Here is a 22901-nt window from a genome sequence, read left to right as displayed (position 1 = left end):
CTCGTAATGGATATCAGCGTGCATTGATTGCCCAGAAATAAGCCCCCCCCCCCCAGCCACTCCCCTAACTCCGACTGCCAAAATCCGGGCTCGCCTATTCCAGGGCGATGTGACATGTGCATGGGTGTTTTGAAGCATCACATCTTGCCCTTGACCTCCTCGAACAGTGCCTTGAGCTTGTCCATGTCGGTCTTTTGCTGGGGCCAGCCAATGCCGAGGCCTTCTGTTTGGTTCGGTTTGGGGATCTTGATCGACTGATCAGTTCTGCATCCTTGGCCATGGATGATGTGTACTTACCATGTGGAAATGAACCTACACACGGTAGGGATATGTCAGCCAAGCTTGTCATTTCCTACGTCAACACTCAGAGGGGTTGGGTGTCATGTGTACGTACGTGGCCGACTTCCTGGTGGGCGATGGCACCGTTGTTCTGGAGAATGTTGTAGTCATTCGCGCCCACTGCCTGGGCAATCTTCTTTGCGACGGGCTTGTAATGGCGCATTCTCGTCAGCCAAAGAAGGGCTCCTGATCGCCAACTGGGCACGGCGAGAGATGGTGGGAGTGTCATACCAGCAGCTCGGTCAGGTGCTCATCCGGGATGTCATGTAGCTTCTCGCCGTGGAACTTGGGAATGACGAGCTGTCAGGGAGCAGAGCAGAAGTGCTCTGGTTAGCGAAAGGAGTTGGCCGGTGGTCCGGGGCCAAGCAGGCGACGTACAGCATGACCACGGCTCAGCGGGTTGATGTCAATGAATGCGAGCGTCTTGTCGCTCTCAAAGAGCTTGAAGCAAGGGATATCCCCTAGAAAGGAGGTCTCAGCGCGCGCTCGCTCGCAAAAGGCAAAGCATGGTCGCATCGCTTCGGGGTTGGGTGGCATGATACCTTTGATGATCTTGCAGAAGATGCAGGAGGCCATTCTGCTGGACATGAGATTCTGGGGTCTGGTAACACGAAGGTGTCCAAGTGCGGAGTAAAAGTCGACTGTCAGTCAAGAGCAGCAAAGAGGACCGTGAGTGTGTTGGAAGGAGGGACAATGGCTGACGGCAAGCAGCTTGGCTTGTGGTGGTGAGGGGTTCGATGCATGCACAGTGCCTGGGCACAAGCCGAGATACCTCCAGCTAGCTCCATTTCGACGGCAATGATATCAGACAGATCACGGAAAGCTTGAGCACGGGCCACGCAGCACCCTCACATCCATACAAGTAGTCATCACAGAGCACGGAGTGGTGACAGGCAGTCTGTGCAATGCAACAACTGGCTAATCCAGGCATAGATTGGCTAATCCAGGCATAGCATACGGTCTTCAACAAGATGTGTGCCATGACGAATCACAGATCGACGATGTTACGAGACCTGGCGAAGGAGAGAGCAGAGTCACCGTTTGGCAGAGTATTTTATGTGACAACCACTGCCCAAGAGATCCCACAGCGCCCACGCACGTGTAGTTATATTGACCGAGACAATCATCATCAGCCACAGTGGCCAGAGCTCGAGAGCCAGAGGAGAACATCAATGATTGCGCCAGGCAGGTCGAGAGATCGACATGTCACACGGTCGACTCCTGTACAATCCAACAGAGAAACTCGACTTGGCTGCTGAAAATTTGTATCGAACAGAAAATTTCTCTGGTACCCAACGGCAACTCAAAAGGGCTGCAACAGGCCAGAGGGTAAGTGGTCGAAAGAAAAGGTTTCCTCTCTCCTCCAATTTCCCCTCCAAGACCTGCCATTGATGAGGCTAAAGCCAGAGTGAATATGAAGGATTTGTTTTCAGATGGAGGAGAAAGGAGGAGAGGAAGAGAGAGAGAGAGCCTGGATTTCCAAGACTCAAATACTGACGGGTCTCGCTTGATCCATGTGTGCGGTCTGTGCACGCAGAGTCATTCTGGTCCTCAAGCCAATCACAACTCGTGTAAAGCGCAAGACTCGGGAGGACCTTTGGGGAGTCGGGTACCTAGTCCTTTCACCAGACGACAGTGGGGCAACAGGCGGCGGGGCACTGACTTTTAGGCATCTTACGAAGTACCTTAGGTACCTATCATCAGGGCTACTGAAGGGCGTTGGGCGCTGTTGCGGACCAATCAAGCCGTCGTCAGTGGCTAGGATTTCTCCATGCATTTTCCAATGCCCCTCTTGGATAAATGATCATTACTTTACCTTGGGTGCAACCTCGAACACTGTCTCAACCGTCACGAAGCTGCCGCCTCCTACACTCACTATTTGCTGGTCCGCCTGGCGAAAGCCTGTCTAGCACGGTCACTCTATTTTGGCGCTCAGATCTACCTTGAGTTACTGGACAACCTCTGCCCGCATTCCCACACCTGGCTCGCGACTCGTTTTCCCCTGTTGCTTTGCTCGCTACCGCTCGACGCACTTATTCCACCATGGCGGGAGGTCAACCAGGTTCCAACTCGCGTGGCCGAGGCGGCAAGTTTAGAAAGTTCACCCGAGGAGGTAAGCCACGTCTCTTGTTTCCCCGCACTCGAAGCGGAGCTGAAAGCTGCCACTGTTGGCGATACGACACGCAACTGACACACAATCACCTTCTTCCTTTAGGAGGCAAGCATTTCTCGCGTGACCTTCGGCCGGTCGACGCCGATGGAAATGAGATAAGCATGTGGAGCGCGGATGCAAAGAAGGACTCTGGTAGTTCAGACGAAGAAGAAGACTCGGAAGAGGACGAGTCTGAGGAGGAGGAGGAGGACTCCGACGATGCCGGTCCTTCCCAGACCAGCGCCGCTGCCCTGAGCCGTGAGGAGCGCAAGAAGGAGAAGAAGGCGCGCAAGGACGCAGCCGTCGCCCGCGCCCGCGGCCAGGCCGTCCAGGTCGGCGATCTGCCCCCCAGCGACTCGGGCGAGGACAGCGACGACGATATGCCTGCCAATCCGAACCACTCTCGGGCCGCGCGCAACCAGACCAAGGTCAACAAGGCCGTCGATGAGACGGCCGAGGGCGTCAAGGCTATGAATGTGAGCACGCCAAACCGTCGCGAGCGAGAGTCGATGGAGGCGCAGCTTGCCAAGGAGAGATATCAGAAGCTGCACGAGCAGGGCAAGACCGACGAGGCCAAGGCCGATCTGGCCCGCCTCAAGATCATCCGCGAGAAACGAGCGGCCGAGGCTGCCAGGAAACAGGTCTGCATACGCTTGGCAACGCTCCCCGCTTACCACTTCCTGTGCTAACCCATCAATCTGCTTGCAGGCCGAAAAGGAGGAACGCGACGCTCGGGAGCAGGAGAGGAGAGCCGAGTTGGAGGCCAAGGAGGCGAAGAAGCGCGAAGCGGCCATGGGGCCCAAGGCGAAAGGCAAGAAGGCCAAATAGAACGATTGGGGTGCGTCTTCACAAGCTTAGGAGGCTTGCGTAGCAGGGCGCTCGTGAGGACGCACCATCTGGACTGAAAAGTCGAACGAGGCCCAAGATGGGGACGGAGAGTAGAGCGCCCCGTAGAAAGAGCACATGCAACCCTTTGTCTCCCGCTAGTCTGGCCCAATCCGTCCCTGCTGCACCGCGTGTATTCGAAGATCAGAGCCCGTCTGCCGGGTCCGAGCCCACACTCTCCTTCCAGAACTCGTCGAAATCCACCCCGTTCGACTGGAACAGCTCACGAACCTTGGCGGCGACCTCGACCTGTTTCTCGGGGCCGAACCCGCTGGGCTGCGATGATTCGAACTGCATCATTTCGATCCACCTGAAGAAGAGCTCCTCCTTGCCGATCCTGGCCAGGCCGTCTCGGAAGGCAAAGACCTGCCTCCGTCTATCATCTTCTTTGGCGCTCTGATCTGCGTTCATGTCGAGAGACAGCCAGCCGTGCTGGTCGCTGTGTAGCAGGACCAACGTGCGAAACGTGTCCATGGCCACGGCCTTGTTATCGACGAGTGTCGTGGCACACACCATGGCGCCCCAGTCGAGGTCCCAATCGCCATTCATGGTCAAGTACCCCGTCTTTTCCCGGAGAAGCATGGGGTTGGTTGCCAGCTTCACCATGGAGAGCAGGACGTTTCTGCCCTGGTCACCGTAGAGAAAGTCGCCCAGTGTTCGGTCCCAGTCTCGGCTCCGGCGCACATAGATCTCCTTGTCCCGGAAGCCCACCTTCCATCTCCACGCGACGGGGTTGCCGCCCCGAGCGAAGCAGAATTCAACGGGCCAGGGCCACACAAAGATGACCAAGCATAGATCCAGCATAAACGTGAAGCCCCGCCGAAGAACGAGGGAGATCAGCTCTCCCCACGCAAGATCCTTGGATGCGACGGTCGTCTCGTTGGCATATCCGAGCGCTGAGGCCAGCAGTTGCACGTAGTACGGACCGATGTACCGTACCCTCCAGAGAAACAAGAGCACGACGGCGACGTTCATGAGCACGGGCACGACGAAGATTTTCCGCTTGAAAGCCTTGGGCTTGAGGTCGAGATGGGCTATGTAGACGTGCTTCTCGGACAGGGTCGAGTAAAAGGGTTCGAGGACAGAGGGTGCGGCTCTGAACGGTTTGGGAAGCGAGAGGGCAGTTCCCGCCTGTCGTGTAGAGGGAGCGCCCCTGCTTTTGGGCTTGGCCATGGTCCAAGATGCTCTCGCAGTAGTACTTGTAGCGATTGTCCTGGTTTGAATTTCGGTCGTGGAGACGATGGACTATGCCGTGCTGGCCAATTGCGTCGAAGGGGAGAGCTCTTGTGGAAAAGGAGGTCAAGTTGAGATCTTGGCAGTACGTGGACGGGGGAAAAAGCATCGAGCATCGAGCTTGCCGCTTGCAAGTACCTCCTCCACCTCTCTATGGATGGAGTCTACAGTAGTAGCGTCACGGCTTAGTTAATCAATTGGACATCAATGGGTGTGTACCTTATCTTTGTGCACATTACCACTGTCTGTAGGTACTTTTGTAGTGGCACCTGCCCCTTCCAAGGGCTACCTACACAGTGCTAGGACATGAGTTACATGTACCTAACCAGCTCAGCACTGAGGTGAGCCCGCCGGTGGTCGGCAGCAAGATTACCGAACCTGTTCAATGGATCGATGGCCTGGGTCCCTGGAATTGTCAACCGCGCAAGTGGCGACCATCGTTATGGGCCCGCTCCAGCTAATTACCGCCCAAAATTTATTCTGAGCTGCTGCCATGACCACCACGGAGCTTTACTGGTGATTTTCTGCCAAGCTCTCCCCTCCTCATCTGGACGCCAGTGCCTCATATACAATGCGCCGGCAGCTATGGAGCGTAAGTCTCGCAAGCCCTGATACGATCCCCATGCGCAGCCGTCATTGACAGTGGTTGCCTTTGCCAGGAACGACGATATTCATCCGTCTGCGTGTTGTGCCGCTGCGGGAGCCGTGTGCCTTATAGCTCGCGAGTCTTTCCAACGCCGTTCAGGCCCTGCCAGCCCTGCAGCAGCTCATTGCGCGCTTTTACGCAATCCTCAGCACTGCGCGCTCCCGGAGATGCACCTCGTCCGCCTGCATCCTCGTCATGGGGAGCTTCCTGGGGTAGCAGTCAGCCGACCCGGCCTAACGATCAAGCCACCCTGCCGCCGTCGAAGCGGGAGGACAGGCCTCTCGATGCCCTTTTGCCTCACGAAATGGCGACCCGTAGCCGCGCACTCGAGCACCAAAAGAACAGTCAGTCCTCTCAGTGTCTCCCCGGGAGCGTCGCCGAAGGCACCAGCACTAACACTCGCCCAGCCCCCAAGCCTATAGGAATACCTTCGAGCATGGGTCGGAATGACCCAGGTGGACATTCGGGCCCAGAACCCCGACCGATGGGAACACCTATGAGCATGGGTCAGAATGCCCCAGCTGCAAAGTCTCTCGACACCCGTTCAAGCGCACCTACAAAGATTCAAGCGGACACGGAACCTAATCACGCCCGGCCGCGGGCTAGGCCGTTCGGAAGGCTCGATCATAGCCGTTCAGGACTTTCCGGGGGCCTGTCAACTTCAAATGCCATACAAAAGACGCTAGGGGGTATCGATCTCGCCAGAACGCATGAGCGCCCAAGTCATCGTCAGACCCCTCGCGCTGCGCCGTCCTCCAGAACGCCTCACAAGCTGGGCAGCTTAGATATAGATGCGGCGCCAATCCGTCAAGAGTGGGGACAACTCACAAGACGTAAGAGCCCGTCCTCGCCACGACAAGTGCCTGTGTCCGAGACGTCTTTGAGCCGAGCACCTCTGGGTCCTGGAAATGTGTTCAAGGACTCTGATGCGTCCTGGCCAGGGGGCCGAGCTGTCGATACCATCGGAGCTTCCACTGCGACCACAACCCCAGGCTATGCTGGCTCGTCAAACATGGATACCGAGCAACGAGGTCGGAAGCAACGGTCCCAACGCGACAGACGGTCTGTTGAGGAGGTGCCGCCATCCCCCGCGGATCCTTCTGACGTCCGATCGGATCGTCGCGAGAGGGAGGTCGCGCATCGGTCAGTGCAGAGGGGTAAAGCCGTATCTCGTCGTCACAGCCGGTATCAAGAGGAAGAAGACGAGGATTACGATGAGGAGGCTGCCGAGCGGGCAGAAGCACGTCGTCGACAGAAAGAGGCCAAGAGGGCCCGAAAAGAGCGAGAGCTCGAAGCGAAGCAGAATCAGCCCACGCCCATCTTCCTTCCCGAGCTAATCAGCGTGGCGAATCTGGGTGTCGCGTTGGGCGTGAAGCCCGACCTATTCCTGGAGCAGCTGGCCGAGCTTGGCTTTGAAGACATCAGCCAAGACAGTATCATGTCGGGCGAGACCGCGGCCTTGATTGCCCAGGAGTACGGGTTCGAGCCGTCCGTGGATACGGGAGAGTCGGTGGACCTGAAACCCAGACCCGCGCCCGCGGACCCCTCTGCGCTGCCGACCCGGCCACCTATCGTGACCATCATGGGCCACGTTGATCACGGCAAGACCACCATGCTTGACTGGTTGCGGAAAACGTCGGTTGCGGCGCAGGAGCACGGAGGTATTACGCAGCACATAGGTGCCTTCTCCGTGAGGCTGTCTGCTGGCCGCCAGATCACCTTTCTTGACACCCCCGGGCACGCCGCGTTCCTCACCATGCGGCAGCGCGGGGCCAATGTCACAGATATTGTCATTCTCGTCGTCGCGGCCGACGACAGCGTCAAGCCGCAGACTCTAGAGGCGCTCAAACACGCGCAGTCGGCCAATGTGCCCATCATTGTGGCCATCAACAAGATCGACAAGGACGAGGCGCGAGTCGAGCAGGTCAAGGCCGATCTCGCACGTCACGGCGTCGAGATTGAGGATTACGGAGGCGACGTCCAAGTCGTCTGCGTCAGCGGCAAAACTGGCCAAGGCATGCCAGACCTTGAAGAAAACATCCTGACACTGTCCGAGATCCTTGACATGCGGGCAGAATCCGACGGCATGGCCGAGGGATGGGTTCTGGAGTCCAGCATCAAGCCTGTCGGCAAAGTGGCCACGGTCTTGGTGAAGAGGGGCACCCTTCGCAAGGGCGATATTATCGTGGCAGGCACCACGTGGGCCCGCGTTAGAAGCCTGCGTAGTGAGGCTGGAGTCGAACTTGAGGAGGCCCCCCCCTCCACCCCAGTGGAGATCCTTGGGTGGCGAGAGCCTCCCGCTGCAGGCGATCAGGTGCTGCAGGCCCCGGACGAGGGTAGAGCCAAGGATGCTGCTCACTACAGGCAGGAGCTCAGGGACCGGGAGAAGAGCGCTAATGAGTTGGCACTACAGGAGAAGAGGGAGAAGGAGAGGGGGAAGGAGAAGGAGAAGGGGGCAGCTTCCCCACAAGAGGTGGTGCCTGATGGCGAGGAGTCGTCCGTCTCGGACGAGGCACCAGGCTCTGCCGTCGTGAACTTTACCGTCAAGGGCGATGTGATGGGCTCTGTTGAGGCGGTGTGCGCCGCCGTCTTGGAGATCGGCAATAACGAGGTCCGGCCCGCGGTGCTGCGCTCCGCGCCCGGGCAAATCACCGAGTTTGACATCGAGCACGCCGCCACTTCCAACAGCTCCATCATCAACTTCAACAACGCGATTCCCGGCAATATGAAGCGCAAGGCAGAGGAAGCCGGGGTCGATATTCTCGATCATACCGTCATCTACCATCTCACCGATGCCGTGAGGGCCAAGCTGTCTGAGAAGCTCACTCCGACCATTTCCACGCGGGTGCTCGGCGAAGCAGAGGTTCTCCAGGTGTTTCCCATCAATGTCAAGGGCCGCGTGTACAAGAACATTGCGGGCTGTCGAGTCAGAAACGGTCAGGTCACCCGTAGCGCATTGTATCGCGTGATGCGCAACGGTGAAAAAGTCTTTGACGGTATGTCTCCGCCGCTCCGTGTTCACGACTCCGGGCCAGCGTATTTTGTGCATGCTGACAATCACTTAGGAAAACTCGAGTCCTTGAAGCACGGCAAGAAAGACGTGGCAGAGATGCGAAAGGGGGCAGAGTGTGGCCTTTCTTTTGACGAATGGCAAGACTTCAAGCAGGGCGACCAGATTCAGGCCTACGAAGAGATCAAGGAGCGGAGAAGTCTATAGACATGTGCCCAACGAGGCAATGCTCGATGTACAACATGTAAGATAATCCAGACGGCATGAGCTGTTCCGAGCCGCCAGGGCGGTGAGGTTGTATAGTACACACGACACACCTTGCTACGATAGAGATAGATAGAATACAGGGTTCTCGGCTCCTATCCCCGTTGAGGAACCCGGGAATCTTAGCCACGCTTTGGTGCCGAGACAGCGTTGAACATGAAGCTACGGGTCGTGGTGGTCGCCCTGGATCTCTCCTTCTCGAGCCGCGCCAGGCCCGTCTTGTCCGTGACCGGCGTAGCATTGATGATGTTGTCGAACTCGTCGTCCTCACCATTGTCCGAATCAGCCTCGACATCCGAGTCTACCTTGAACTGTTGTGGCCTCGCGATCGTTTCGGGGACTTTCCTCTGCCCCGTGTCCTCGGGGTTCGCAAACGGTTTCGATGCGAGGATCTTTCTGCGGATCTCTTCCATTTCTGCCTCCTCGTCGCTGTCGTCGGATATCGCAAACGGGTCCTTGTCTTCGGCTCCTTCCGCCTGCTCCTCCTCGCGGGATGAGGAGGGCTGCTTGCCCAAATAGATACCGTCACGGGCCCCTTCCGATCTCTCGTCGGCGTCTTCTTCTTCCGTCTCGTCCTCCTCGCCCTCGGCATCCTCGGCTGTGTCATCCTCGTCGTCAGACATGGCAGGGTTTCTTCGATTTGAGTTGCCCCCCTCCCATAGATCGTCGGCGTTGCCGCCATCCCTGCTTTCGAGGTATTCTCGTTCTAGTCTCTCCATCCACTCCTCTTCTGTCTTCTTGATGGCGGGTTCATCGTCGCAGGCCGCGTATTTCTTCAGCAAGCTACTGTTGATCTCGAGGAAGGCTTCTCCATAGGAGAAGGGGGCCAGGATATCGCGGGCCCAGTCCGGGTGGCCGCAGATGTAAAAGGCGGCGGCGAGGGCTTCGACGCAGTTCAGTCGCCAGGGCTTGCCGTAGTTGACTGTGTTGGCGGCGACGAGGTATGGCAGGAGGCGCTCGCACTTGCCGCCGACCTTGCTCCACTGTATTTCCTTTGTCCGCGCCCACGAGCACTCCACGACGGCAGCGCCGTACTGGTCTAGCAGGTCCGAGTCGGCAGGGCTGAGGACGTGTTTTCCATTGGGCGTGATGATGACCCCGTTGTGGCGCTGTCCGACATGCAGATCGCGCATGAGGCCGAGCTTGAGCAGCTTCTTTCCCGAGCAGCGCTTCGGGTCGCAATGTCCCAGGTCCCAACAGGCAGCCTTGAAGGCTGGACGCCCCGTCGCAAATCCGTCGCCGCCGTCCTCTCTGGAGGAAGGCCCTCCCCGCTGGCGGGGCCCGCCAGGATGTGGCTTTCGGCCCTTGTGGTTGAAATCCTTTTTGTGGCGGACCATAGTTGCCGTACAGTAGTCCGATATCTTTTCGTTGGGCCTGGAGTCCACGCCGTTTCTTGTGTGAGAAGACGGTCGAACTCTGGTCTCGAGTGTCTGGGGTCGATGGTGTTGGTCTTGTAGAATAATTTTTGGCGGGGTCAATTCATGAGATTAGGTACCTATAGGTACCTAAGGAAAGGAGATAAGATAATAGTTAACAGGTAGTTACCTCCCAAGCCAAGATTGAAGTACTACGGTAGGCAGCCAGCTCCATAGCAATCAATGATGGATCCAGCTTGCTGTCACCCACCAACCCCCCCACCCCGCCCATCACTGCCTCAAGCATCACTCTGGGCCAAAAGTTCCCCGACACACCCTTTCCATTGCATACTTCTCGCCTTTCTTGACCATCTAGTCCGCAAGGCCTAACTACTTGTAGTCAGACCAATTCATTTGCCAACCCATTTCTCGACTCGCCTGGCAACGAGCGTCTCAACCAACCTTCCGCCCGCCTGGCGGTCGAGGAGAACCATACTCGTCTGCCTACTTGGTCCCCTGGCCGCAGAATCACCCAACCAGTCGGCCGCTCGACACCAACGACCCCGGCCCTGCTTCAACTCAAGACACCAGACGACAGGCTGTCGAGATGGAGGCGGCATCTGCGCGCTACGCTGCGCGCGATCGATGGGGAGAGGCCGGACATCCGGCTCCGTCACAGCTTCAACGCTTCATCCAGGGCGCATGCAGCCCCGAGAACTACGAGCCGAACCTGGCCCTGAACCTCGAGATATCTGACCTGATCAATTCCAAGAAAGGCTCGGCGCCCCGAGAGGCTGCGACCGCCATCGTGAACTACATCAACCACCGCAACCCCAACGTGGCGCTGCTCGCCCTCAACCTGCTCGACATATGCGTCAAGAACTGCGGCTACCCCTTTCACCTCCAGATCAGCACCAAGGAGTTTCTCAATGAGCTCGTGCGCAGGTTTCCTGAGCGACCGCCGATCCGGCCTACCCGAGTTCAAATGAAGATTCTCGAGGCGATTGAGGAGTGGAGGGGCACGATATGCGAGACGAGTAGATACAAGGAGGATCTTGGCTTCATCCGAGACATGCACCGGCTGCTGAGCTACAAGGGATACACCTTTCCCGAAGTACGAAGAGAAGATGCCGCAGTGCTGAACCCTAGCGATGTACGTGTCACCTTTGTGTATCCACAGGTAGCGAGCGCCTTGGGGCGCCGTGGGGACGCAGGGCTAACAAGAGCAGAACCTGAAATCGGCCGAGGAGATGGAGGAGGAGGAGCGGGAAGCCCAGTCGGCCAAGCTGCAGGAGCTTATTCGCAGGGGCACGCCCGAAGACCTTCAGGAGGCCAACCGGCTCATGAAGATCATGGCGGGGTACGACACACGGTCCAAGGTGGACTATCGCGCCAAGGCCGCTGAGGAGGTCAGCAAGATCCAGGCCAAGGCCAGGCTGTTGGAGGAGAGACTGGAGAGTTTCAAGCCCGGTGATAAAATGCAAGACGGTGATGTGTTCCATGAACTCGCTTCGGCCCTGTCCAGTGCGCAGCCCAAGATCCAGAAGATGTGCGAGGAGGAGTCCGATGACCACGAGGCTGTCGCCAAGCTCCTGGAGATCAACGATAGCATACACAGGACTGTTGAACGATACAGGCTCATGAAGAAGGGAGATGTGGACGGTGCGCAGAAGATCGCAGCCGGAGCACCCGTCTCGACCACGACGGCGGGCAAATCTGCCGCCAACGAGCTCTCCCTGATCGATTTTGACGCCGAGGCCGAGGCCGAAGCCGACGGAGCCCCCGCTCCAGGCCAAGCCAGCACGCAGCCGGGCGGTCTCGAGAACGATCTTCTTGGTCTCAGCATCGGCGAGCCGAGCACCTTTGGGCAAGGAGGTGGGATATCGCTGGGTTTTGGCGCCAATGCGAGTAAGTCGCGATCATTCTATCACGGCCCAGCACAGCACAGCTCTGACTGACTGACGAACTGCATAGATGTGCCAGGACCTGCTCTGCTGTCGTCCATGACGGAGAATAACAGCGCCAAAGGCCCAGTCGCTTCTCCTTCGCCACCTGCAGGAGCCTTCTCGCCCTTTTCGACGTTCTCTTCTGCTTTGCCAGCGTCCCAGACGGGCACTCCCCAGCCAAACTATCAGTCCTCGGCATTCGCGCCCCCTCCTCAGCCCAGTTCGGACCCATTCGCCTCGTTGAAGTCGCCCTCTCTTTCTTCCAAACCGAGCACCCCAGCTGCTGTCCAACAAGCTGGCCCCTCGGCTGTCGCTGGGGACGAAGACGAATGGTCCTTCTCCTCGGCCCTGCCGCCCGAGGTTCCCTCGCAGCCCAAAGAGCACAGCCTGGTCGTGAGCAACTCCATCGTCAAGATCGACCTGCTTGCCAACCGTGGGTCGGCTGGCGGGAACGCGATCGCCCTCCAGTTCTTCTTCTCGAACAACACGATGCAAGCTGTGAACGAGTTGCACTTTCAGATCGCAGTCACAAAGGTGTGTACCCCCCTCGCGCGATATCGAGCAGTAAGGTCTAACGGAATGCTAGGGTTATGAGTTGCAGATGCAGCCACAGTCGGGGAGGACGCTTGAAGCGAATCAAAAACAGGGTATCACCCAGTCCATGGAGGTCTGGCATGCAGGTAACCGGAGTCAAAAAGTCCAGTCGATTAAGTTGCGGTGGAGGATATCGTATAGACTTGCGGGGGATACGAAGAGCGAGATGGGGGAAATTCCTGAGTTTACGCTGGCATAACATACCGTAGAGAGAGCACGGTAGATTCTACATATATCACATGAAGCCCATGTATTGGAGGAATTTGAGCAGAGAAAGCAGCCTATTCATCGGTTGACGCACTGAAGCAAGAAGCATATACCTACATTACTTATTCCATATTATGGCATATTGTTGATGACTAAGCGATTTTTTTTTTATGAAGTCGTTTAAGGTACTTTCGCTTTTAGCTCCAACATGCTCTAGCTGGGTGTCCAAGATCCATGAGGCTCCAGCATTTCAAGACCAACGTGCTGGACCCATCATTTTTCTTTCATTACTACAAGGCAGTGTTCCGTTGTTTCTGCTCTGCTGAGCGCATTATTAGCAGCGGAGAAACACCAGATAGCCACAGGGAGCTATGGACTATCTGCCCCCGGGCCGCGGCCGCGACCGCGACCACCGGGAAAGGCATGACAGCTCTGGTGAGGGCAAAGATCGACAGAGAAGCACAAGGAGAAGCGGCGATGATGGAGGAGACGACAGACACAATCGACACCGCGAACACCGCCGACGCAGGTCAAGGACGCCAGAATCGAAAGAGGGCAGGTCACATCATCGCGAGCACGAGCGCGAGAGGGACCGGAGCAGAGACCGAGACCGAGACCGAGACCAGGATCGGCAGCGGGAGCGGGATCGGAATCGGAATTCGTACAGAGAGAGAGAGCGGGGTAGGGATAGGGATAGGGATAGACCGTCGCGGCATGACAGGTTGAGAAGGGAGGGGTCGGAAAGTCGTCTCCGAGAGCGAAGAAGGCATCGATCAAGAGACGGGCAAGGGCCACAGCGAGGATCGAAACGGTCGGCGCGGGACGACAGCCCCGGCGACGAAGCCCGACCAGTCAAGCGCGGCGGCCCGCTTCCGTCGCAGGCTGATTCGTATGCCCTCGTGACCACCGGCGAAGAGCCTGAGCCGCCCAAGGAGAAGGCCAATTTTGGCAATACCGGCATCCTGGCCGCCGCTTCCAACGTCGTCACCCAGGCAGACGGGTCCACAATCACGCTCAAATACCACGAACCCCCAGAGGCGCGGAAGCCGCCGCCCAAGGACGAGTGGAAGCTCTTCGTCTTCAAGGGACCAGAGATTGTGGACACGATCGAGCTGAGCCTGCGCAGTTGCTGGCTGGTGGGCCGCGAAAGCGCCGTGGTCGACCTGCTTGCAGAGCACCCCAGCATCAGCAAGCAGCATGCCGTGATCCAGTTCCGGTACATCGAGAAACGCAACGAATATGGCGACAGGGTCGGCCGCGTCAGACCCTACCTGATCGACCTTGAGAGTGCCAATGGGTCATTGCTCAACAAGGACAAGGTGCCAGGCAGCCGGTACCTAGAGCTCCGCGACAAGGACATGGTCCAGTTCGGGCACAGCAGTCGAGAATACGTGATCATGCTTGCGCCCAAGGCATGACGCAGAGACACCGACTGAGTAGCGGCAGGTGGCACAGCAGCTGAGAACACGTTTGATCTTGCATGCCCTTTGTTGACGCCTGTCATGCCTCTGGCTCCTCGGGTGCGTAATCCGATCAGGACTGATTGAAGAGAGATACGCGTCGCACAAGCTTGGTTGGGCAGGCTCTTGCCATCGAGGCAAGGCAGCAGTCTTGAGAACAGTTCAACACGAAGAGGGGATCCGATACCAGGCAGACGTCTCTCCCGGGGCGCTCGCACTTGAGAAGATGTAGAGAGCGCCATCCCTGCGTCGTCGCCTCCCTGAACCCGGGCTTGTATGTGTGCACCTCGGTCGATACCGAATGCATACTAATCATCATCTAGCACTACGGGACGAGACCCACGCAAAGGGCCATTGGAGCGAGTGCAGAACCAAACGGCGACGGTCTAGCTGACCGACTGTTTTGTGGACTGCGCCACCGAGCTCGATGAATGGAGATGACAGCAGCAGATACAGTCAGGCGGCCGTGCAACCAACCTTGGGCGTCTACATTCCCGCTCTTTCTTGGACAGACACACATGTCTGTTTCAGGATCACCAAAGGCCGCCGGGGCGCTCGATGCGCAAATGAGCAGTGCAGCGCGCACACCCAGCTTCCGCCAAGGCGCATCCAGACAGAGTCATCAGCCCGGGGGCCGAGAGGCTGATGGGGGCACGGTGCAGCGCCCGGGTACGGATCTGACAAATATCTTTAGTTCAGCCGCCCGCCTGCTACCGCTGGCGCGCTGTTCAAGCCGGGGTGGAACTGTACGTACATCTCTGCCATCGATTTGGAGCGTTGGCTCTTGTCTTTGTACTCTCTCACCAAGCGAAGTCAGAGCGGCAAATAGAAACTATACCTTGATTATAGGGAATGGCTGGCAAAGATATTCTCCGTGCAGCAAGTCTGACTGTGCCTAAACCGAGGCAGTGAGTGTACCAGTAAATAACTTGGTGTACCTTAGTTCGTCCAACCGCTTGCCAGTCGCACAATCGCGACTCCTCCCGGGGGCGAGGGTGCGGCTGAAGGGTGCAGCCAACATTACCTAACCATGTAGCTAGGTAAATGTGCAGCCGGCCAGTCAAACAATGTGTCGATGGAGTTCCAAGGTTCAATGATGCTTCTTCCAGGTAGACTGCCTACCTGTAGGTACCTAACTACTTTACTTAGCCCTAAAGGTAGCTTTTGCTTGCTTGGGCGCTTTGGTGGACTGGGCGGCGCTAAAAATACCCACCACTAGGCGAGGGAACGCACCGCCCCGAACACCCGTGGACGGCAGAAGCGAAGGTTTGGGGGCCGCCCAGACGGGCGCCGGCGCAACACGACTGGGCACCTGCAGGATGGCTGGGGTAGAAAAACGGGGGAGATCCAGGGATGGGTTCGTTCTCTCATTGTCGGTGACAGCGCATCCAGGGACAAATCACAGCAGCCCTACGTATTGTACAAGTAAAGCCGAGTCAAAGCACGCGCGCCAGCTGCTCAATGCTCCCGCTATTGTCCGGAGTAAGTACTCTCGGTACTGTGGCCAGTGGCCACGCAGACAGATTGTTGGGTTTTACTTTCGGTGACCAAGGGCGATTCGACGCAGTTCCGTCATCGTCTCTCCATCTTTGATGCGCCCGTCTTATGTCAGGAAAGGTAGGAACATAACCCAGGTACTTGTATAATCACCTCTGCAGAGCCTCCCCGTCGGCGCCACGATGTTTTGGGACCGAGCACGAGGGAGGGGCGTGAGGAGAGGTCCATATGCCAATGTCGTCCGTTTAATGGAATGGATTTATAGGGATCATGACTACAGTACACTATATAGGTACGGAGTAAGTAGTTGATTGCTGATGTCACCTTCCCAAGCTTGGAAGACTCCGTTCATGGACGACATGGATGGATGGGTGGATGGAGGAGGAGGGATCCATCAACGGATGGGCACGGGGCGTGCATGGAACAAATCCCCAACCCCCCCCCCCCCCCCCTGTCCAAGAGGCTCAGCTGCCACCTCCCAGAATGGCTTTGGCATCAGGCGGCCCCCTGTGACCACAAACCAAAAGCAAATCAATGTCTCGAACGGTGGTGACAGGGTGGTGACAGAGATGAGATCCCCCAAGCCCGCCTTTTTGCCTCCCCAGACAGAGTGCCCTGACATAATTCTCTCATTCGGCGGCCCCCTTTTATGGACCTTGTCTGCACATGACGCGGGAGCCGTGATGCCATCTCCTCTCCTCTACCGTCTCGCTTTCTAAGGAGGCAGGCCAAGCAGTACTAAGCCCTACAGCACAGTTGTCTACCGACTACAACCTTGCAGCGCCGCCCGCCGGACCTGGCTCCCATCAACCTTGGGCTTGGGGCACTGGGGCCACGCGCAGCACACGCAGCTCGACCATTCACTCATAAGTACCTCACGTCAAGTGTCCATAAGAAGGGCATTGCATTTCCCGGGCCTCTGGGCGCGCGTGAGGCCGCCTTTCTTTCTGCTTTGCCGGTCTTCTCCTGCAGACCCAGCAGCGCTGCAGGGACTGCCGTCATCGTCGCCGTCGCCGTCGCCGTCGACGTCGCCCCCATCGTATACTCAGGCATCCACTCCCTCCGCCGTCTTTATATACTACCAATGCTACTACGATACGACCAGTACTCGTCATCACCTCATCTCACTGCTATCTTATGACCGAGGGCCCTTTACACAAACCCCATCATTGATCTCTGGATCTCTCGGTACACATATTCGTGCACGGGGCCTTCCATCCCGTGTACTTGTTTCCGGGACGTCCTCCTCTTCTCCTTTTTCCATCCGACGCCTGCACATGGCTTAGGAGCACTTCTCACCCATCGTCATCAACCCAGCCTGCCAACCTACTACGGTACAAGGCAGTCCTGAGTTGTGTTGACTTGTCATGGTATGTTGTGTCTGTTTTTTACATCGTCGAGAGCTGCTTCTTTGCCTTCTCTTCGCCCGTCCACGGCGGGTCTACTACAACAAATGCATCGTGCTCCTGCAAGTGCGGCACGGCCCGCATCGGCACGTCGCTTATGGAGAAACGTCCTCGCTCGACGTTGATGATCGCATAAATGTCTGACGATGGTTTCGTCCACGCAAAAAATAACCCTGCACGACCGTGTATAAAAAGGGCTTGTTCTCTCTGACTGTATCTCCCAGGCGTCCATCAACAAGGACCACATATCGCGCTTCGAAGTCAGCGGCGTCCACACCCACCCGGAAGCCAAGGTTGACATTGTTCTCGTCCACGGCCTGAACGGCGACCCAAAGAGGACATGGACGGCCTCCAACAAGGTCTTTTGGCCCACCGACCTTCTTCCCGAGTCCTTGAAGGGGAAGCAGGCCAATATACTAGTCTACGGCTACAATGCCGATGTGTACGCCAAGAGCAACGATAGGTAGATGCCCACCATCCCATTCCCGGCGTGCTCGTCGCTGCCGGTGCCCAGCGGTTACTGACGTGCGCCTCCAGGAGTGCGAGTGACAACTTTGTGTTCCAGCATGCTCAAACCCTCATCACGCACCTGACGACCTATCGCAAGAGCGAGGAGACGATGCGGAACCCCATCATCTGGGTGGCGCACAGTCTGGGCGGCATCCTGCTGAAGCGAGCCCTCCTCTATTCCAGCGATGTTCGCAACCGGCAGCACGAGGACTTTCGCTCCATCTACGTCTCAACATACGCCATCATCTTCCTGGGCACGCCGCACACCGGCTCCGGCCTTGCCCGATGGGGCCATGTCTTACAAGCCATGTCCGACGTCGTGCTGCCCAAGAAGTTCTTCGAGTCCGAGTCAATTCTGCTCAAGACCCTCAAAAAGGACAACGAGCGCCTCCAAGAGATCAACAACCACTTCCTCGATATCTACCAGCGCTTCCACATTCATATGGCTCACGAGAGCCTAAAGACGGATCTCAAAGGCACCAAGTGAGGAGAAACTCCCTGTTCCCCCGAACCGGCCCCCAGCCCGGGTCATCATGGCTTGATAGGCCCACGCCCAGAGCTCCGCTAATCGCCTTTGGCACCCAGGACATTGGTCGTGGATGCGGACTCGGCCAGCCCCCAACTGCCCGGGGTGACGTACTATGGGATCGAGGCAACTCACTCGGGCATGTGCAAGTTTGATAGCGTCAATGCCCCCGGCTATCGTACGGTGTCGACGGCGATCCGGGAGTGGGTGACGGATGCTCCGCCAGTCATCGAGACCCGGTGGGAGGTAGAGACTGGGGATCGCCAGGTACGGGATGCCCTGGAGATTCGCGAGATCTCCCGGGCGCACCAGGTAAGAACCCGCACGCGCACCGCTGTGAGGCTACGGTGGTAATGCTGACCGTTGTGTGCGCAAAGGACGCTGCCGGAACGGCCGGACAGCCTATGGGCACTGGTAGGTCGCACGCTTTCCCACCGCAGTGAGTTCCAGTGCCGGTCAGTACACGCACCTCCAGCTCTGGCTGAGCTCGGCAATGCGCAGGATCGCGCTCTGAGGAGAAGAAGTGGTAGCCGAGGAACGAGCTGGTACAAGAATAGGAACATGTTCGGGCAAGTCTGCTGATGCTGGTGCTCTCCGTAGTTGATCCCCATAGTCAAACGGCATTGCCCTCGAAACCACAACAGGACTTGGTCCCAACCTCGCCCTTGCCCCTCGTGTCGGTCCCGGCTCGGCCAGCCCTTGCCGACTTTGAATCGCAAGACCCAATTGACCCGCTCTTCATCGTGCCCAAGCCATTTCGTCCCAATTCGTATTTTGTCGGACGTGAGGCAGAGCTGGACGAGTTGCACAGGAAGCTCATGGACCCGCGCCGGCGGTCCGTAGGGACCTCGGCCGTCTTGATACAATGCCTGCCGGGCGGAGGCAAGACGCACCTTGCACGCCAGTACGTCTTCGGTCACAGAGAAGACTATCCCGGCGGCATCTACTGGGTGCGCGCAAAGTCGGTCCAGGAGATGGAGTCGTGGTACTGGCGGATAGCCAAGGACGAGGCACTGCGCGAATCGATGGAGGACCTGGCGCAGCAGGGCTTCGACGAGCTACGCGACCCTCGAAAGATTGTCGACATTGTACGCAAGTGGTTCAACAGCTTCGAGGACTGGCTCCTCGTCTTTGACGGCATTCACTTTGACGAGCCCGGCCTCAAGAGGTTCATCCCGGACGCCAAGAACACGAGCATCGTCTTCACCTCGACGGAGCGCGCAGTCTCGGGCGACTACGAATTTGACAACCCGCAAATCATGGAGCTCGGTCTCCTACCGGTGGCCGAGGCGCAGGACCTCCTCCTGCTCGAGATGGAGAAGAGGAAACCCTGGACGCAGGACGATCGCAGCCGGGCACATGACCTGGTCGAGCTGATGGGCCGGCTGCCCCTCATGATCCACGTGGCAGCTCAGCATCTCAAGGCCACCAGAGAGCCGCTCTCCAAGTACCTCCGATCCTACAAGAACCGGCCGAGGGTGGGAAGCCTGCCTGCGTACCGGGCGGTCTGGGACCAGCTCAAGGACCGAGGGGCCAGCGCAGCTCTGAACCTCATGTCCATCCTGGTCTTCTACGACCAGCATATCCCGGTCGAGATGCTGACACTAGGTGCGTGGACAGCCACTCTTTCCAATGATCAACGGGACAAATGCTGACCCACGTATCGTGCACGCGCACAGGACTGAGCGCCCTGGACAGCAGGACGCCCGTCAAGACGCGGGACGCCTCTCGCAGCCGATTGACACTGAACAACACTCTCAAGGTTCTGATTGCTTTTGCTCTGGTCGAGCGCACCGAGACGGACGAGATCTCGTCTGCCGGGTCCTGGAGCTCCAGGAAGAGCTTCGACAGGACGGCCGAGTATATCGACATCCTCCGCATCCACAGTGTCGTCCAGGCCTTCTTCATCGAGACCCTGACGGAGGACAAGCAGCATTCCTTCTGGCTCGAGCGTTCGGCTGCCGTCTTTTGCCGGTCCTTTGACGAGGCCGACAAGCGCATCAGAGAAGACCCGCGCGTCGGCCTGCCCGACGACTATCGAAGGTACTCGATCCACGGAAAGCGACTGCTCGAGCACCTGAACCGGCTCGAGAAGAGAGGCCGCGACCAGCTGCCGGGCTCCCGCAAGGCGGTCGAGGAGCGCTATGACCAGATGCGGGAGGCCATCGACAGGCTCTCGCAGACTTTTCAGGGCCAGATCGTCGACGGGTCTGGAGACGTCCCCTCGACGTCGGTGTTTGAAAGGGCCAGCAGCTCGTCCGAGCTCGACTCGGAGACGCCAGCAAGCCAGCAGAGCTACACCCTGGCGGACGAATGGTATGCCGTGGCAGACGACGACGCGCAGCAGTACTCCTCGCCCACCATCATCATGCCCGGCGAATTCAACCCGTATCACTTTCACGTGCCGTACCCCAACCAAGCTCTGATTCCTTCTGTGCCTTATCAGGACGAAGAAGACGACGCCACCGTCAGCGCGACGCCCGTGCCTCCGCACCTGGAAAGGGTCGAGAGGCAGGAAGCACCCGGCATCTCGAGCAGCTTCAGCAGCCCCGTGACACCAAGGTCTGGCGAGTGCCGAGGCTCGGGCCCCAGCCACCGAACCATCAAGCGGACCGAAGCTCGGCGCTACCACGACCGCGCCGGCGCATGGAGAGACCCCAAAGTGGGCGACCCAAGAAGCAGCATCAGCCGCGAGACTGCAAAGGGGTCCATCTTCCGGCCCCGCGCATCGACTCGGCCGGGAAGCCAGTCGCGGATGGTGACGGCAGACAGCGACGCCGAGTCGACCTTGAACAAGATCAAACGAGCCGCGCCGCCGTCCCCCGGCGCTTCAGGGCCCTCCTTTCCCGAGCACGTGCGAACCTCGTCGGGCACCACGCTCCGCCCGCGCCTCAGGGTGGGTAGGAACAGCTACGCCAATGCGCAGGCCGGGCCCTCTTCAGACGACGACTACACTATCTCGCCCCCCAACTTCTCCAGCGGGCTTTCGAGGGTCTCGAGCCCACCCGCGAGCTGGACGGCCGCCACACTCAGACGCCTCCACGAGGGCAACGCTCTGCAGGGGGCCATGGCCGCCGCCGATCAGACCAACCAGACGCAGCCGGTCTTTGTGCCCATTGCCGTCCCCGTCGCCGTTCCCGTGTCTCCAGACTCCCAAACCATGATCGCGGGGTTGGATGCGCGCATCCTCAACAAGGCGGCTGCCGGCGCCGTGGGATCTCCACCGCAGGCGGCCTATCCAGGAGTGAGAACCGCCAACTCGAGTCCAGGGCAGGTCTTTCAGCCGTTTGACCTCCCAGGCCTGCGGGTGGAGTCCAACATGACGAGCAGCCTGCACTCGGTGCCTGGTCATCACAGCACCGCAGGGGCTGCTAACCTGGCTTACAGGCCTGGCAACGGCCATATCGACGCGTCGGACCTCGCTCACGGCATCGCCGGCGACGCCATGAGCAGATCCTTCCCCTTTGCCGGACCTCCGTACCCATACACGCTCCAGGTGCATCCCCCTGCCCATCCCCACGGGGTCTCGTCACCGGAGGGCTACACCTCGGAGCCCATGAGCCGCGACCCAAGCGCACAGTCCTCATCCGGCCACGCAGCCACTGCTGGCAGCGTCGGCTCCGTCCCCATCCCCTGGCCGGAGGGCCACCTCCAGCAGTCCCGACAACAACAGCAGCAGCAGCAGCAGCAGCAGCAGCAGCGCCTGTCCTCGCTGCCGCCCCATGCCGCCTCACTCGACAAGTGGGCGGCACTCGACATACTACCGCACCCGCGCAGTCCCTCGTTGGTCGAGACGGAGCCGTCGCCGCGCGCGCGCGACTCGTTCATGGAGGTGGACACAAGCTATGCGCGTTACGAAGAGAAGCACGGCGGGCGGCGCCGCTCCGGCTCGGCCAGCCTGTTCACGACGTCGCCCGCCACGGCGCGGCTGTTCCGCCGGGGCGGTGCCGCCGCCGCCGTCTCGGACCGCGGCCGGTCACGCAGCCAGGGCCCGACGCGGGGGCGCGGCGGTGGGCGGAGTCCCGGGACCTCGTCGCGCGGGTTCGCCACGCCCCCCTCTGTCGCGTCGTCGTCGGGGGGCGAGGCCATGTCGAGGTCTGGGTCCGGGGGCATCAGGCTCGGCGACGGCAGGGTCATCCAGTTTGGCAGCAGCATGCCTCCGCACGAGGTGGAGGCCGCGGTTGGGCAGGGCCCGCAGCTGCGCAGGGGCCGAGGCGGCAGCAGTGCCAGCATGGGAAGCGATGGTGGCGTCGGGCTGGGAATCTCGCAGCACTGACATCGCAAGGGGAGGCTCGTGGACATAGGAGAAATAACCTTTTTGCTGGAACGATGGTATGCATTGACCAATGTACAACGTTGATGACCGGGGGAGAAGCCTCGAGAGGAGAGAGGTAGTGTGCATGTTGCAGGAAGCAAAATATTACAACAGATATATAGGTATATATATATAGGTAGATATATGGGGAGGGAGAGAGAGAGTCATATACTTCATTTGGACTGACGAACACGATCACACAGATTCCTTTGGCCTCAACCTCTGCTTCCTAACAGTCATGTGATGGAGAGAGAGTCGAAAAGTATTTGCCGGATGGTATCTTCGCTGTGTTCTACGAGAGAGGGAGGTATCTATCTCATTTGTATCATTTGATGATGCGGCGGCGGGCATTCCATCCCAATCGGGCCACTGGCCGCCCCCTCTTGCCCAGTTTTACCTCTGCTTCGGAGAAGAGACAAAGTACCCCTCCGTACTCTTCCTCCCTCCACCAAATCCACTCCGACCCCGGAATTTGCGAATCATCCATCATCAAGCCCTGCGCTGTGTTCTCCAAACATCAAACACCTGGAAAGTCCCGCCGCCAGAGACGCACGCA

General features: G+C 58.6%; 7 protein-coding genes across 7 annotated transcripts; 4 read left to right on the top strand and 3 right to left on the bottom strand.

Annotated features, from left to right (window-relative positions):
- Positions 1-137: 137 nt before the first annotated feature.
- E0L32_002636 (uncharacterized protein) lies at positions 138-915 on the bottom strand (the record flags this gene model as incomplete). Its single annotated transcript, XM_031136847.1, has 5 exons — positions 138-245; positions 298-312; positions 395-430; positions 571-639; positions 718-915. 5 exons carry the CDS (start codon positions 913-915, stop codon positions 138-140), a joined length of 426 nt encoding a protein of 141 aa, XP_030999838.1.
- Positions 916-2382: 1467 nt separating this feature from the next.
- E0L32_002635 (uncharacterized protein) lies at positions 2383-3319 on the top strand (the record flags this gene model as incomplete). Its single annotated transcript, XM_031136846.1, has 3 exons — positions 2383-2452; positions 2555-3132; positions 3200-3319. The coding sequence occupies 3 exons, from the start codon at positions 2383-2385 to the stop codon at positions 3317-3319; spliced, it is 768 nt and encodes a 255-aa protein (XP_030999837.1).
- Positions 3320-3520: 201 nt separating this feature from the next.
- Positions 3521-4549, bottom strand: E0L32_002634 (uncharacterized protein; the record flags this gene model as incomplete). The annotated part of the gene is made up of 1 exon (XM_031136845.1): positions 3521-4549. One exon carries the CDS (start codon positions 4547-4549, stop codon positions 3521-3523), a length of 1029 nt encoding a protein of 342 aa, XP_030999836.1.
- Positions 4550-5194: 645 nt separating this feature from the next.
- E0L32_002633 (uncharacterized protein) lies at positions 5195-8472 on the top strand (the record flags this gene model as incomplete). The annotated part of the gene is made up of 3 exons (XM_031136844.1): positions 5195-5201; positions 5405-8251; positions 8321-8472. The coding sequence occupies 3 exons, from the start codon at positions 5195-5197 to the stop codon at positions 8470-8472; spliced, it is 3006 nt and encodes a 1001-aa protein (XP_030999835.1).
- Positions 8473-8651: 179 nt separating this feature from the next.
- On the bottom strand, positions 8652-9866 carry E0L32_002632 (uncharacterized protein; the record flags this gene model as incomplete). The annotated part of the gene is made up of 1 exon (XM_031136843.1): positions 8652-9866. One exon carries the CDS (start codon positions 9864-9866, stop codon positions 8652-8654), a length of 1215 nt encoding a protein of 404 aa, XP_030999834.1.
- A 625-nt stretch (positions 9867-10491) lies between these two features.
- E0L32_002631 (uncharacterized protein) lies at positions 10492-14049 on the top strand (the record flags this gene model as incomplete). The annotated part of the gene is made up of 6 exons (XM_031136842.1): positions 10492-11037; positions 11114-11792; positions 11859-12364; positions 12417-12510; positions 12849-13312; positions 13429-14049. The coding sequence occupies 6 exons, from the start codon at positions 10492-10494 to the stop codon at positions 14047-14049; spliced, it is 2910 nt and encodes a 969-aa protein (XP_030999833.1).
- A 2906-nt stretch (positions 14050-16955) lies between these two features.
- E0L32_002630 (uncharacterized protein) lies at positions 16956-22306 on the top strand (the record flags this gene model as incomplete). The annotated part of the gene is made up of 7 exons (XM_031136841.1): positions 16956-16958; positions 17219-17457; positions 17532-17987; positions 18090-18342; positions 18408-18444; positions 18631-19638; positions 19710-22306. The coding sequence occupies 7 exons, from the start codon at positions 16956-16958 to the stop codon at positions 22304-22306; spliced, it is 4593 nt and encodes a 1530-aa protein (XP_030999832.1).
- Positions 22307-22901: the final 595 nt, after the last annotated feature.

Source organism: Thyridium curvatum (assembly GCF_004353045.1).
Source record: "Thyridium curvatum strain D216 chromosome Unknown NODE_11_length_606192_cov_83.229133, whole genome shotgun sequence".
In the NCBI taxonomy this organism is placed as follows: domain Eukaryota; kingdom Fungi; phylum Ascomycota; class Sordariomycetes; order Thyridiales; family Thyridiaceae; genus Thyridium; species Thyridium curvatum.
This window is presented reverse-complemented; position numbering and strand designations above follow the sequence as displayed.